At 36.9% G+C, this 16348-nt stretch overlaps 1 protein-coding gene across 3 annotated transcripts in view; it reads left to right on the top strand.

The window, feature by feature from the left end:
- HERC4 (HECT and RLD domain containing E3 ubiquitin protein ligase 4) overlaps nt 1-10830 on the top strand; it is a 31140-nt gene extending 20310 nt beyond the window's left edge. Inside the window, exons 15-24 of one of the 3 annotated variants that reach the window (XM_010083164.1) lie at nt 2055-2078; nt 2579-2677; nt 3812-3979; nt 4104-4247; nt 5148-5314; nt 6015-6081; nt 6325-6407; nt 8645-8828; nt 9393-9495; nt 10464-10830. In XM_010083164.1, the coding sequence (XP_010081466.1) occupies nt 2055-2078; nt 2579-2677; nt 3812-3979; nt 4104-4247; nt 5148-5314; nt 6015-6081; nt 6325-6407; nt 8645-8828; nt 9393-9495; nt 10464-10672 (1248 nt within the window). In that variant the 3' untranslated portion in view covers nt 10673-10830. The remainder of the gene's footprint in view (nt 1-2054; nt 2079-2578; nt 2678-3811; nt 3980-4103; nt 4248-5147; nt 5315-6014; nt 6082-6324; nt 6408-8644; nt 8829-9392; nt 9496-10463) is intronic. The other 2 variants (XM_010083165.1, XM_010083166.1) reach the window with 2 other exon arrangements.
- The last annotated feature ends 5518 nt before the right edge of the window (nt 10831-16348 follow it).

Below are 16348 nucleotides of genomic sequence, written 5' to 3'. Positions count from 1 at the left end.
AGAGCGGTAAGTGGGCGTAAATTAAAGACTGTGCAGAGAATTAGGGAGCTGGATAGGACAACACAGTTCTTTGACTTATGCTTTGGAAGAATATTGAGTAAGTTTAATATGCTTTCTCTGGCCATCTAAATTTAATTTTTTTGCAGTGGTACATGGAAGGTCCTGAACATCGGAGACATGCTTTTGCTGTATTTTAGAAATACAAAGCAAGTGATGCTATCTACCAAAGAATTAGAATTGCAGTGGGAGATAACAGCAGGGAGATTTGGGAGCATAAAATGAGCCTGTATTAGTGGTCATGACAGACGGTTGTTTCAGCCAAGCTTGTCTGAAAAAAAATAACCGGTGTGTGATGTAGGCTGGTGCTGGTAGCTAAGAGGAGTGGTATACTAAATGAGATGTAGACACTAGGGATAAGCATTGCTGGGCCTTGGAATTAAAGACAGGTTGTGTATTTGGAACAGAGAAGGGTACAGAAGTGGTGGAATTTAGGATTATGACCTTTGCTTTAAATGGATATAAACAAACCCAAATTGCATATGACATGATCAGAGAAGAAAATACTGACTATGGGAAAATGAGAGCTGGAAACTTGCTTTGTAATGGAAATCTTGTGCTTTGTTTGTTAATTAAATAGGAAGACTGAGCAGTTGCTTGATGTTACTGAGAAAATTCTAGATACTGAATTTCCCTTTAATCATCATTATTTTGTCATGCACTTGTGCAGTTTCAAGTTCAGTAGAAAAAGTTATTTTGTTTTATTATTGGACTGAAAAAAATTCCAAAGCCATAGTCAGATCTCCTTTGGAAATGGTTTTGATGGCCTTTTCCTGCCTTCGTGTTCACTAGTTTCCTGTGTTCTTGCTTTTAAAATGAGAAGCAGCCTTACTTTCTTATTGAACCAGTAATAATGAATCAGAATTTATTTCACTAGAGTAATTTTTTAGTGTCATACCTTGAGGCAAAACTGTTTGCTCATTTCCTTAATTAAAATGTGGAGGGGAAAATATAGGAGAAAAGACAATCTCAGAAATATTGACAGTATTCTCACAGAGAAATTTGGAAGAAAAAACTTGTATTCTTTGAACAAATGAGTGAGGAAAAACTGAAGGTACTAAATAATGAACTGCTAATTTGAAGAGGTGCTTTTGAGATACGGTTTAAAGGAGTTGAGAAAAACAGTTTGAATTATGAATAAATAATGGTAGATACAGTAGGAGTACAAAATTACGTAATCTGTGATGAATGGGGTATGCAGATCTGATGCTTCCTGTAGGAATTAGGGATAGAGATAGAAAGCAACGTATTCTGGCCATCGCTTTCTGTGAGCCATGGATGTCTACATATTTGACTTCTGAGTCTCACATATATAGTCAAATTGAAAATTTTTTACTTTGTCATTACCTTTTATTCTTTTTCTGTTTTCTGCCTGCTGGGTGGAAACAAGCTTATCTTTCAGCACAGGATAAGGAGGGTAAGGTGGCAGGAGCTGGATAACGTAGTTGCTTAGCACAGTTGCTCTAGCTTATTGTGGATGTCTCCACACAGTCCCAGCCGTGAGGATTGGGCTGCCTCAAATTTCAAGGATCTGTGGCTTTTATCGGATTGTATCTTATAATTTACCGTAGTGATTCTTGGGACTTTATCATAAAGTGGTGGGGTTCTTTTGTATTTTTAAATTTTTACTCATGAAAATTGTTTTGCATTTTATTTGATGTGTTATAGTAATTTGAGAATGAAAAAACATAGGTAAGAGCAAATGTAATTTATTAGTATATGGAAATAAACACTTAAAATGTTTTATTTTTTGCATCCAAGAAAATGTGATACTTTAATGGTCCTTTTTTTTAAAGACATATATAGGGTGTTGAAAGTCATGGTTATATTTGTAGAGTAATTAGAATGTTTGTGGTTATTTATTTCTCAGTAAACATTCTTGTGGGGGGGAAGCTATAGATAATTTTAAATTCTGCGTCAGAGATGAATAATTAATGCAGACACTAATGCTGCTTTTTCATCTTAATTATTGCTACCTTTGTGCAAATGCTGCATAGGATGTCAACCATGGATTAACTGAGGTAAGATTGGTTGCAATCTGATTTCTCTTGCAGAATGAAAGGAAATCAGAAATATGAATGTCAAGGATTGTCTGATGTGTTCTATTGGGAATAAAGCTTTAAGTTAGCATGGCTGTAATCTGAAAAGGTTTTTGTGGTGCAAAAATACGTAATTCTTTGTACTGCAAATGCAGAGCTGCACTTGAAAACAAGGACTACCTTGCTGATATCTACTAGCCATAATGAAGGTTCTGAAATTAAAATATACTAAGTGAGTGTGTTGTTTGTGTGTGTTTTGGTTTGGTATGTGGTGTTTTGTTTTTGTTTTTTCTGAAGTACTTAACAGTTGAAAATCTACTTAATTTTCCTAAGATGCTTTGGTCTGCATTGACAATGAGTAAAGACTTCTTTCTCTTTTCAGTAAAGTAGATATATTAAATGAGTACTATTGCAATGGCTTCTTTAACCATGACTGTGGTTTTTAAATGAGCAGAGATATGACACAATTCTTTTCATTCTAGTTAACAGATATTCCTGTTACGATTTGCACATACCCATTTGTATTTGATGCCCAGGCAAAGACAACTCTCTTACAAACAGATGCAGTCATACAGATGCAGGTAAGAGTCTCAGTTTTTAATGTTGTTTTTGTTTGTTTGTTTTTTTTTCTTTTTAATTGGGGGTCTTGGCGGTTGCTGTTGGTGTTGTGTTTTTGTGGGTTTTTTGATTGCTTTTTTTTGTTTTTGAAACTGTGTAATCTCTTTTCCATAAGAATGAGGGATCTAGTTATAATCTCAAGGTATGTACATGATAGAAGCTCGTTGTTTTGTAGGGCTGGGATCTCACTGAAATTAGATTGCTTAGTAATTACATAAATTTCTAAGGAACTTATTTTCCTTTCATTAATGAGATGGCTTTTTTGTGGTCTTAACAACCAGTAGTACACGTGTAAAAAAGAAAAACAAACCAAAAAACAAAAAAAACACACCAAAAAGCCAAAAACCCAAACAAAAACCAAACCAAAAACCCAACAACAACAAAAAAACCCCGAAACAACCAACCAACCAGAAAAAACCGAAACCCAGACACCAACCACCAACCCCCACCAAAAAACAACCCTACCTCCATATGAGCAGACTTTAAATGATCTATGTGTGAAGCCTGGAGCTGGAAATCTATCTTGTTAGAGACGGCAGTCAGTTGCAGTTACTTTTAATTTCTTATTGATGGGAGCTAGTGCTATTCCTAAGATTGTTAATATCAGAGAGGAAACATGTTGGTGCCATGTGAGTATCTGATGTGTACCTAGTTTCTCATTTTGTCTGTCACACCACCTTCAGAATGCTGCTGAACTCTGAAGTCTGATCAGTGTCTGCAAGGCAGTAGAAAAAGAGCTTATCTTGAAAATTTGGCATCTGCCTAGGCTAGTGGGAGTAGATTTCCTGATCTAGCAGCTTGCAGTGGTTTTGGGCTCTTTTCCTGTTAAATGAAATTGTATGTTACCCCTATTCTGTTGACTTCTGTTTTAACTTGAGACTTTCCTAGAAGTTAGGCACGTGATACAAACAATTTTGTATCTTGACCAATATCTCTTGTCTAGAAATAGATACACCAAATTTGGGCAAATTCAGTAGCTCTCATAATAGCTATTCCCATTCATGGTCTTCTGCACTTTTTAAGACAAGACCGATGGACATTTAATGTTGACAGGAATGCTGTGTTACCTACTGACACTTTCACTTCATTTTTTCCAGATGGCTGTTGATCAGGCTCACAGGCAGAATTTGTCTTCTCTTTTTCTGCCAGTATTTGAATCTGTCAACCCATGCCTGATATTAATGGTACGGAGAGACAATATTGTAGGAGATGCTGTGGAAGTCCTGAGGAAAACAAAGAATGTAGACTACAAGAAGCCACTCAAGGTATTATCAGTAGATATTGCTCAAAGTGTCTTTCACTGATGTGCAAGTAATTGAGAATATTTTTGGACAAATCTTGTCTCACAGTCCATTTTTAATTCAGTGCTGACTGAGTTGTGTGTTTCAGGTTATTTTTCTAGGGGAAGAAGCTGTTGATGCTGGAGGTGTTCGCAAAGAATTTTTTTTGCTCATCATGAGGGAGTTGCTAGATCCCAAATATGGAATGTTCAGGTACTATGAAGAGTCCAGGCTGATCTGGTTCTCTGATAAGGTAGGGTGCAATCTGTAGTCATTAATTTCCTTTTAACTTACAATATTTATATTAATAATGCATGAACACAGTAGTCTGTGGTAGTTTTATTTCGAGAAGCTGAAGTTCAGTTTCTCAAAAACATTTATTTTTGTCATTGTTAGATAAAAACTTTCCCCTTCTGTTTTCCCCATTCCTCACTTACTCCTTACCAGTTGTTCCCAACCCAGGGAAGTTTAGTAGGAAGTGCCAGCCAGAGTAAACTGATTCCAAAAGCAGAATCAATAAACCAAGGTGGGAGAGAGAAATTCATGAAGTGGCATGTTGAACAGGTCTTTCAGTGTTCGGTCACATTTCTGGGTCCGTTTCATAGGCAGTCATCTGGTCATACTTTTTTGACAGTTTTGATCATTGACTTTTTAGTCCTCTTTCAGAGAGGAACACTGACTAGAGTGGCAGTATCACAAATATCTGAATGTTAACGTTTCCACAGTTGTGTTTTAAGCCTTGGCTATTAACTCCAAGGGAATTAATAGTGAGCTCCTCCCTCCTCCTCCCAAAAATTGTTTTTAAAAAATAGATGTATATTTAAGCACTGAATAGTGTGATTATATGTTGCTGATAAAACCTGAATCTTATTGCAGTACTTCAGCAGTATGCATCACTTGTAACACAAAATATGTTGTATCTCAGCTTTTTTTTTTTAAGTAGAAAGAGTTCTGTTTCTTTGGGTATCAGTCTCTCTCTCCGCTGGTTGAAACTTTATCCTGTTTTCCTCAGTACTTATGGATGCATACATATTTAAAGAAAAGATAAATGAATCTCACTTGGATTATACTGCACTGTACACTTTTTTCTGGACTCTGCAAGATTAAAATAATGTCTTTATTTTAAACCATCTTGTCTGTTTTCTGTTTTTAGACCTTTGAAGACAGTGACTTGTTTCATTTGATTGGTGTTGTCTGTGGGCTAGCAATATATAATTTTACTATTGTAGACCTTCATTTCCCTTTGGCTTTGTACAAAAAGCTATTGAATAAGAAACCATCCCTGGATGACTTAAAAGAGTTGATGCCAGATGTTGGCAGGTAAGCAAGAAAGAAAAATTAGTGTTACTAAGAATTATTTTTTAATTCAGTGTTTTCCTTTAAGAAAATAAAATGTGTTATTTTCACACTAATGGGATAAACAGCTCAAAGTAACTTGCAGCCATCATGTCATTTGAGAAAGGGTGCATGCTGTTGTTAAACACCTGCTTCTAAATGCATGGGTTTAGTATTTGCCTTCTGTTTTATTATCCTACAAGAATTTTAGGGGAAAATAATATTTGAAATTCAAAACCTTTGAGTTTTAGCTATTAATTTTGTAAGTCTAAGTTTGAACATAGTTTTCGGTCTGAATAGCTTATTTAGTCCAGCAAGGAAACATTTTTGCTTATTTCAGGAACAAGTACATGCTAAGTATCTGCCCTTGAGTAGGGATTTGAATAGCACTAACAGGTAGGAGGTTCAAATGAGGGGAAGTGGATGTTTGGTTGCCTCTAGAATATGAATCTTGTCTCTTAACACCTGGAGATAATAAAAAGGAGTAACAATACTAGTAATAGCAAAACGATTGCTTGAGATTTCCCAATACTGCACAAGGTGCAAGTCAATGAACTAGTAAATGAACTAACAGTAGAAAGATTTTTTTTTTTAAACTGGGATTATCAAAGCATAAATAATACTTCAGGAAAGTTAGTTAATTTTTCTTTCCACTAGTACAAGTACATTGTAACTTATTTTGCAGGGGAATGCAACAGTTACTGGACTATCCAGAGGATGACATAGAAGAAGCATTTTGTCTTAATTTTACTGTAAGTTTTATATAATGTTTCTGTAAGTGTATAAACTGTAGGTGTTTATGTAGTATCTTATCACACTCATACCATTTATTGTGACTGCCTCTGATGGAGTGTTTTGAGCAAAAGCATCAGCTGCTGATTCCTGTGAATTTTATAATCTGTGTCTGCTGTTCATGTTGCTGTTAGCTAAGTGGTGGGAAGAAGTAGTCTCCGCAGTAAATAAGATTTTATACTGTTTGTGTTTGTTTTAACTAGATCACTGTGGAAAATTTTGGTACAACAGAAATTAAAGAGCTTGTTCCTAACGGTGCTGACATTCCTGTAGTCAAACAAAATAGGTGAGTTTTATGGGTTACAGGGTAGTTCAGTATTGCTATCTGCTTTGGGAGTGTAACTGAGCTGCTCTAAATATCCTTTGCCAAGCTGTTACACTAATGTTGGAGACAAAACTACTTTGGTTGTTTTTCCAAGCTGTTCTCGTGTTGTTAAAATAGCTATTGTATTTCAGGATTTGCCAGCTGTGGAGAGGCTATCTAATTTTACTCAGAATGTGTATATACTTTTTTTTCACTTTGAACTTAGAAGTATTTTGAAGCTCTTTAGGGCCACTTTTGACTACATGGTCTTCATTTTATAAGATTAAAAATGATTGTGTTTCTGCAGGAAGTTATATACAATTGGAACTTAGTGAGTTTAAATGCAGTCATGTGGCAACTATTCATATATTAATGGTTTCAGAGAGTCCCTCTTTGAAGAGCAGATAAGTTAATCTAGTGTTTTGTAGTGTTATTGTCAGAAGAGTGTGTGAGGGGTGGAGTTTTTTTCCTTAGTCAAGGACTCTGTTACTTCTGTGTATAAAAGCAACCTCTCCCACCCTTTGTTCCCTTTCTGGAGGATAGACAGGATAGATCCGGTGGTGCTTTCGTCCCTTTTTGCAGAATACAACCATTTTCCTATCTCCCTCTGTCCATTCCTCTCATGTATTTCTATCGGTTCTTTAATCTTTCTGAATTCTCTGTGCTTTTGCTTCTCTCAGAGTAAAGGGAGAATTGAATCATAGTATGAGAATAGAATGCACCTAGGCCACGTGTGATAAGAACGAGGGAGAAAATGTACATCTAGGCATGTTCCTAGAGCGCAAATGTTTTGGGCAACGCTAGCTAGGTCTGTTGTAGAGGAAAGTCATAAAAGAAGATTCTGAGGGTATCATAAACCTACACGTTGCTGTGTGCAGTGACTGTACGTCCCACAATGGAGTGATTTTTATCCTCCTACTTATCCTACCATTAAGAACTGCAGTCACCAACTATACCTGTTGGATTTTTTCTTTTTTTTTTTTAATCCTTGGCTCATAGCTGGGGCTTTGTGATACTTTATCTTAAACATCATAGCTTTGAAATTCTCTGGTGGTGGTTTAGTATTCTATCACAAAGTGACAGTAAAATTGAATTATAAAAGTTTCAAGGTACCCATGGAATGTATGCCACACTGTTGTTACCAGTTGCTTTGCAGCACTAAGGAATTCCTGTTTCTCGAGATCCAAATAATGTATAATGCTTTAATTAAGTTTTTAAAATATTAACATAGAGTATAATAATGCTAATTAGTTTATTACTATGAGTTTTCTCTGGAACAGCCTTCCACTGATAGTATTACACAAGTTGCCTGCCTCTCTGCTAATTACGTGGTGTACATAAAATGGTTATCTCATTGAGCGGTGGAAGAGGAAGAGCATGGTTCACCACTCTGCTCATCTCCAGTATTTTCAGTTCAACAGCTTTAATAAATGTATCATCAAAATGTGTTTAGATAATACTTTAAATTATTGGCAATGTTATTTGGATATTGTGGATGTTGTTCAGATACGGTGGGTTTCCACAGAGAAAGCATGTTGGTAGGATAACTGTAATCTATAACTGAGGTCACTGTGCCAGTGTAGAAATGAGCAGTGTTGGCTAGGATTGATTCAAATGGTAATTTAAAAAAAAATCATAGTTACTGTATCACATCAAGGAATTTTAGTTCTTTGCCTAAATGCTGCAGAAGATGTTTCCCACAAGAGATGAGAACTTCTTGTACCAAAACACAGATAACAGGCCATCTGTTTTTCAGTAGCCTGTTCCTTTGCACTGGTCTTTCTGCTGTATAGGACTCAAGTGTCTGTTTGAAGTTGATCTGCATTTTCAGTACAGATATGGTAATCTTGTTAATTAAAAAGTACAACAGTGAGTTTGATTAGTTGGTTTCAGGACACTGTGTGTAACCTAAGCCTTCAGCTTGTTTCCATTCAGTCCAGTTCACTGCACTGCATACAAATGAGAGAAATATTTATAGTACCTGCAAGAAATAACACTAAATGTTACTGTTCTTCTGTTGCACATTACAGACTCTGTCTTGAGGGTTATCGTCACTATGGGTGTAATGTGAAGCAGAGAATATATTATTATTCTTTTTGCTTAATTTTCGGTGCTGTATTCTATAGAGAAATGGCTACTATTTTATTGATAGAAGGTTGACATGTCCTTTTCTTTTTTTTTCCCCTCTCGACATAGTTCTTTTTTTCTTCTTTGTACAGGCAAGACTTTGTAGATGCATATGTGGATTACATCTTCAATAAATCTGTGGCTTCCTTATTCAGTGCATTCCATGCAGGCTTCCACAAAGTATGTGGAGGTAAAGTTCTTCAGCTTTTCCAGCCCAGCGAGTTACAAGCAATGGTGATTGGGAACACGAATTATGATTGGAAAGAACTGGAGAAGGTAAGAACCATAGTTAGCTAGTTGTTTCATATATTTTTAATTTCAAGATGCAAATGCAAAGTCTTGAATTGTCTGAGATCTCTTTTAGTTAATGTGACTCCCAGCCTTGACTGGATTGACTGCATGAGTAAGGAACTTTTTTTAAAATATCAGTGAATAAAGACACTAAAATATTATTTACCTTCTTGCTTAAAGTTTTTCCATCTAATTTCTGAAGGAAGTCAAGCTTAAAAGGAGAGGAAGAAAAATCCACAGAACCAAAAGCAGCTGTACACAATGTATTATGTTAGAAGGGGCAAGGTGAAGAAAATGCACACAGGTCATAAAAGTAAATATTCTTGATGGCCAAAACTTGCTGTGAGACTGGAATTGTAAATGCTTTGGACAAGTTCATGCATCTGACCACATAGTAGAAGTCAGACTGAACAGCTGAAGAAAATTGACTAAGGAAAACTGTTAAAAAAGCACTTTTACTTTACACAAACAGTATTTGTTTTACTTCAGTGTCAGATTATCCTGCTAGTTCTGTGTGTGAACAATAATGTAATTTCCTGCTCATTTTAGAATACAGAATACAAAGGAGAATACTGGGCAGACCATCCTACAATTAAAATATTCTGGGAAGTTTTTCATGAGTTGTCTTTGGAAAAGAAAAAACAGTTTTTGCGTAAGTATTTGAAACTACTTTGCAGAAGTTGCTATACTGAACAGGATCACTGCGATTTCAGGCTCATGCTATAAGAGGGCAGATGTTAAGTATTTGTCAATAATGATGTGACTAACTTTACTTGGAAGGCAAAAATCATAGTAGAAGAAATTGATTATGACCTTGTCTCTGGTTTTGCTGGGATTGTCCTGACTGCTTTTTGGTGGTGGGCAGTTACAAGATCACAGCTGACCAGAGCAGCATTAAAAAAAAAAAAAAAAAAAAAGAAAAAAAGACAAAAAACACCAAACAAAGAAACCAAACCAAACAAAAAAACCCCCAAAAAACCCAGCAACTTAAACTGCTAGCATAATTTATCTGATGAATAGGAACTTTTTTCTGTGTTCTGACATAAGGTTCACATGTGCCAGTTTTCTCATTACTTGTAGGTGGAATTTTTGAGTTATAACTGATTGCAAATACCTCAAGGTACTGATATGAGTGGAAATGTACAGTGGGGCGGAAACAAAGTTATGGAAGCTTCCAGTGAATGAGCTTTTGTTGAGAACAGATCATAGATTAGTTTACAATTCAGATAAATTTCTTATTGAAGAAACTAATTCTGTGTATTTACAAGATGCTTGCAAATGCTCAGTAAAGGTATAGCAAATGGATTTTAAATAACAAATTCGGATGCATGAACAACTTCCTACTTTTTTTAAGACTGTTTGGTTTCATATGCTAGAATGAAATGTTTTCCTTTATATATCACTTGTTACAGTACAGTTAAGAGTTCATATTTATAAGCTGGAGATTGAGTTAAGTCATTCCCTGTTTTTCAAACTTATCAGAACAACTTCAATGTGAAAAGCTAACCATTGTTAGAGTAATTAAAAAATGCAGGTAACGATTAGAACTGCATGTATGACATATACAATGTTAGTCTTAAATTACTTTCAAGGCGTTGTTTCTTTGTTTTTTCTTGGCAGTGTTTCTGACAGGCAGTGATCGTATTCCGATTCTTGGAATGAAGTGTCTTAAACTAGTCATCCAACCAACAGGAGGTGGAGAAGGTTATCTTCCTGTAGCTCACACTTGCTTTAATCTTCTTGATCTTCCAAAATACACAGATAAAGAAACCCTAAAATCTAAGTTGATCCAGGCTATAGATCACTATGAAGGTTTCAGTTTAGTATAACTTCAGAAATGAGAGTTCTGTAACGTGGGATCATTAAAGTAACTTTTTGTGTCTTTCTTGTGGTGGTAAAATCAGTAAGTTAAATGATGGAGTTGATAATATAACTGGTTACTTGCAAAAACGTTCAGTGGTATGGATATTCATGGGAGCCAAAAAAACATTTACAAAAATGAGGAACTGTCTTAATACATACCTTCTTGTACAGAAACATGTGGATTTTGCCATCTTACAATAAAAACGAGAGTATTTGTGAATGGGAGTCAAGTTTCACTAACATGTATTAGCATTTCACCTTATGCAAACAATTTGGCGTGTGAGTGCATGAGAGACTTGCTAAGTTTTTCAGATCACTTAGTAAAAACATTTAACTTTTTTCCCTGATAAATTCACTTGGTAACTTTTCATTTTGTAAATAATAAATTTTTGTGATAAAATAATTATGTTCCAACAGCAGTATGGTTTCTATGGCTTGTAATTGAATATGAGCTTATTTTATGGCTTTTAACAAAAAAGTGACTACTCTGATTTCTGAAGATATATTTTTCTGGTTTAAGAACCTTAATAATGAAAATGATTGTTAAAGAGACGTTAATCTTCACAATGTACAATCCATGAAATAGTCACTTAGTGCTGATGCAAAACTGCATACAATGGCATTTGTAATATGTGGATGGACAAGCTGACTTGTCCACAGTTTTGAAGGACTGATTCTGCAATTAAGTGGACACAATTATAAAAGAGGTTAGTTTATCATTTGAAACCTCTGCAGCCATGTGTCAAGAATACAGCTTAAAAGAAAAAGGTGCACCAGACAATTGTTGCTGTCAAGAGGTTAAATCTTTATTTTTAAATGCTGAAAGCATAGTTTATGGTTTCTAATAGAATTTTAACTTTTTTCCAGATAAATGCATTTGAAATAACTCTTTAACACCCCCCTCCCTTTTTCTTAATATTTTATTTTTAGTATAATTACCCTGAGACGATTGTGCTTAGCTGGACACTTTCAGATTTGACTTTCCTTTTCTGGTTAAATTCCAGATTTTGTGGTGTTAATGCATATGTGACTTGCAGCTGTGAAACAAATATTTATTTTTTTTAGATTTTTTAAATGCAGTGGAAAAAATTCAAGCTATAATAAAAGACTTGAATTAAAACCTTTGTTGGTTGATGTGTACGGATGCCTGCCATCATCATGCATGTTTCTTCAATTGGAGGGCAACTTTTGCGTGCATTAAGTTGAGAGTACAGCTAGGATAACAAGACCTCACTTGAAAAGCAGGGAAATTAATTTACTGTAATAAATTGTATAACATGCAGTCTCTGTGCTGGCAGTAGACGTGGATGTAATAATACAAAACAGTCTGTACAGTTAAAATAATTGGTTTTCCTTCACACTGTGTTTTTACAGCTTTCTCGTGCAGTGCAGCCTCTAGTAATTTCTTTGTGTGCAGCCCATGTTCCATCTTTTTGAACATTTGTTACCTGGCTGGGAAAAACAACAACAAATGCTAAAGCAGCTTCATCTTAATATACATGGAAGAAAGGAGATTTTTTTTTTAAAAAAAAAAGGAGGGAAAAGAAGAGAAAAAAAAGAAAAGTTGTATGCCTTCATGTTAACAAGTAATCCTAAAACACTGTTTTTAAATCATGAAACACCAAGATTGCAAAAAATATTCAAAAATTAGGAAGTGGCTAATGTAAAGCTGTCTTCTTCCTTTTTCCTGTGTGTATTATTACCTGATCAAGTGCTGTTTTTTTTCTTCTATGGGACTCGTGCTTCATTTGGTGTACACAGTTGATGGTACTCACTGAATAACAGAATTTTTCCATTTTTGGTTGTGCAGGTCTAAGTGGTCTAAGTCTAATTTAGCATGTATCATCTAAACCCAGCACTATATGTATTTAATTTCCCTGTGGGACTTTCTCTGATGTTTGCTGTATTGGATTTTTCATCTAAAAGATGAGTAATAACCTTATTCTGTAGATAAGGGAGTCTGAGACAGAACCCAAGCCATAGTTCCTGAACACTTGCACATTTTTGGTGCCCAATTTAGGATGTGCTAGAGAACTTAGATGTCCTTTATCTTTGAACTGCAGTTATTTTTGACTGAAATGGCTGTGACAATTACTTCATGTTGCTGCAATAGTTTCTCGACCATCAGTAAGACATGTTTCTTACTGCCTTGGGATGTCAGTGGACGTTGGTAAGTGTTTGGGGGGCTGGGACAGGGTGCAGATGTTGGATGGTTGGTTAAAATGGCACATTAAGAACCCACTGGCAGAGCAGGGCTAGAGTAACTTATCTCAGGACAGTATTCACCTGAGACTTTTTGCAACTTTCGCCTTAGTTTTGTCCACCCCTGCAAGAAATGGCGTTGGGTCCTGCAGAGTGTGATCATGTTTGCTAAATGCTCCTGATTATCTTACAGATGTTAGCTCAGTCTGTGCAGAGACAGTCGCCCTGCTGCAAAAGGGACACTAACTAGTAGCAAGGTAAAAGACTTTTATGTAGTACTAGAACAATTACTAGTCGTTATATTACTTCTGTCAAGCAGTTTAATACTTTTTGCAATATTTCTTTTGCCCCTAGTTCTGTTAGCAGTCGTCATAGCCCTGTGAAGGATCTCTACAAACATTGTACACTTAAGTGTTTCCTCTGGCTGGAAGAAGGTGGGCAGCAGGAACTGCTTTCTCTTTCTTCGGTGAAGTATTATTTTGCATACCATCTTTGATGCTGCGCATCATGTGAGAAAGGGGGAAAAAATCCCTTCCATTCTGTGCTTAGCTAAAATAGCCATGGTGTTAATGAAGAAAGCCCAGGGCCTTTCTGCTTGTCAGATCTCCACTTTGTCAGGAAAGCTTGCATACCACTTTTTTAGAAGGATAATGCAAGCAACTGGGGGATAGTAGTCGTTTCAGCTGCAGTGGGAGCATTTTACAATAACTAAAAATCTTTAAAGAAAGTATTTTTATTTTATAACAACACTAACATTTTGATAAAGATTCAGAATTATCCCTGGAGAATGCTAGTTGCATATCAAGCTTGTATCCATCTCTGTCACGGTTAATAAAGGAGCACTTGTCATAGCAGTGCAGTCCTGTACGGGATTTGTTGCCCCTGTAGTGTCAGTACAGGGCTGAGGATTGAATTTGCATGACAGAACTACACAGGCTGTTTCAAGTACATGTATAGCAGAAGCTTGTCCCTCGTGTTCCAGGGAAGATCTACGGATGTTGTAGCCCTGTGCCAGTGTAGAACTATTAAAGCAGCAAGTCCTGCTTAAGCATAATGGCTTGACTCCTTTGGCACTTTATGGGAATTACTACTAATAAGATTATTATTAATGTGGAGCATCAAGCCATGGTGTTCCCTTCTAAAAGGTTTATACGCTACTTGAAAAAGGATTTCAATTCATCACATTGCTCTCTGCTGCAATAAACTTGATTTATCGGGAATAACTGAATTTTAATATGATCAAATATAAACTGCTATAAAGAGAGCTCATGGGGTTCTGCAGTTAAGATAAATACAGAATAAAAGCTTTCTTTTAATAATAATGTTTTCAGCATGATAAGAGTGGTATATAATGAGCACCATAAACATCGCTGTGTTGACTTTTCTCCGTTGTGCAGTCAGAACTATGTCTTTGTGTGTACTAAGTGAAATAATCATCAAACTTCTAATTTTGTCGTCCAAGGTGCTGTTCAGGTTTGTGTTGATCAGGTTTGGAGCAGTAACTTCAAAAACCTTACCTAGATCTCAAAAGGCTTAGACCATCCTCTGTCAGCTGCCGTAGCCAGATTTAATACTACACCTTAGAGCCCCAAGAAAACTCCTTGACTGTTTTCCTGGAATAGGTACACAATCAATAGAACACCTCCAGACATAGTTCCTATACACTTGAGTTCCCTGACCATGTGCCTGAATCCTCAATTTTTTTTCTGCAGAAAAGGAGCCGGTTCATACCTCTACACATTAACTCTGTGCTACTTGTTACACTGACTTCCTTTCTCCAAGTGGAGCATGCTAAATTGTCCTAACACCAAAACTTTCCCCCCCCTCATTTCTGCACTGATGCAGTCTGTTGAATGAGATAGATGTCTTGTCTTCTGGCCACAAGACAACTAGGAAAAATAACCAACTGTGGCAATACTATAGGTGTTCTAGAACTGTGTAAAAGTATATGTACTGTTACATATATATATATATATATGGCCTGTTATTGCCAGTAGGCTGAACAGTCTTGAGTTCTTGTATGTGCCTTGGATTTTAATATACTGTATTAATCTTTTACAAAGCAACAAAATTTCCTGCTGCCAGGAGTGTGATCAAAGAACTTGCTTGGGCCAGTGTAGCAGTGAGCATTCTTTTTTTTCCTCCAGCCAAAGGCACATGCGTCAGCCTCAGATTATTAGAAACAAAAATCAAGTTTATGAATCTTGTTCCACATATGCGCTACAGAGCTACTACATCCATCATAGTCAGTGTGCGTGGTGCTAGTTGGGATCTTTAGATTGCCAAGGCTCGGGGCTGGAGTGCCTGCGGGACTGTGAATGTCTACAGCCATTCACTGCTTCCCCTCACATGCCCGATTGCTAAGGAATTTAAGTGAGGAAACAAAAGATTACATTATGTGAAGACTTCAGTTTGAGTGCAAAAAGTAAGTTTCCTTCCCTTTTTTTGTGCAAATACACCAGTTTTTTCTTTAGAAGGAGCAGAGCTGGCAGACTAGCTAATAACCAGCTTCCTATAGAAATTGTATTTGCCATGTCTTTGAATAATTTTAAAGAAGTAACTAATTTAATTATTTCTGGGTTAATTCTGCAAAGAGGCTAGGTCGGTGCACCTGCTAGCAGCAGTGCTTGAGTACTCTGGGAGCTACCGTAGAGGGTCTCAACAAGCTTGAGGCTATCCACTGCCAGGGTATGAATATCCTAATACACTCCAAGGTGCCAAGATTAAATTGTCAATAAACAAAGGAAGAGGGTAACTGAGGAGATACGGTTGGAGGAGTCCTCTGCTGCCCACAGAGTGGTGGTGTTCTGGCTGTGGGGTGTGTTAACCCAGAGGTCAGCAGAGCCCAGCGCCCTGTGGGTGTCTGAGATTTCTGTAACCTCTTCTCTGCCAGTGGCTGGTAGTGAATGCTTAGAGAATTTTCTGAGGTTGGGGTAAGAATGGAGTAATACCTCACTGTAAGGACTAAGGGTAGTCCTTGCACCTCCTCTTTAGCATACAGTGTTTCTGGGCTAGTTGCTGTGTGGAGCCCAGCACAGGGACACACAGCAGCTGCAGAGTGAGAAGGAGCTGAGCTGGTGTCGGTGCCTCCAAGGGCTGCTTTGCACCGTGCTACCCAAGCTCTGAGCAGCAGGTGAGGGAGCTGAGCTGGGCCCTCAGCAGCTGCTGCTCACCTGTGTGTCCAGCTTTGCAAATTAACTTGTATTGCAATGTCCCATCTTAAAACTGACTTATCCTTGTATGTAGCAGGATACACCTTTAGGTGCAGCTCACCTAAAGGGAGCAATCCAGCCTTGAATCCCTTTACTTGGGCTTGCTGGTAAAAGCCCTTTTGCTAAATATCCCTATTTCTGTGAGTTAACTCCCCAGTGAGCTGACTTAATCCCAAGGGAGGAGCTTGCTGCTGCACCAGCTGGTGTGATTAGTTTCAGGAGGGACTA

The sequence above is a fragment of the Pterocles gutturalis genome, unplaced genomic scaffold (assembly GCF_000699245.1).
Source record: "Pterocles gutturalis isolate BGI_N339 unplaced genomic scaffold, ASM69924v1 scaffold23020, whole genome shotgun sequence".
Taxonomy (NCBI): Eukaryota; Metazoa; Chordata; class Aves; order Pterocliformes; family Pteroclidae; genus Pterocles; species Pterocles gutturalis.
The sequence above is the reverse complement of the archived record's forward strand: the minus strand, read 5'-3'. Positions and strand labels throughout refer to the sequence as shown.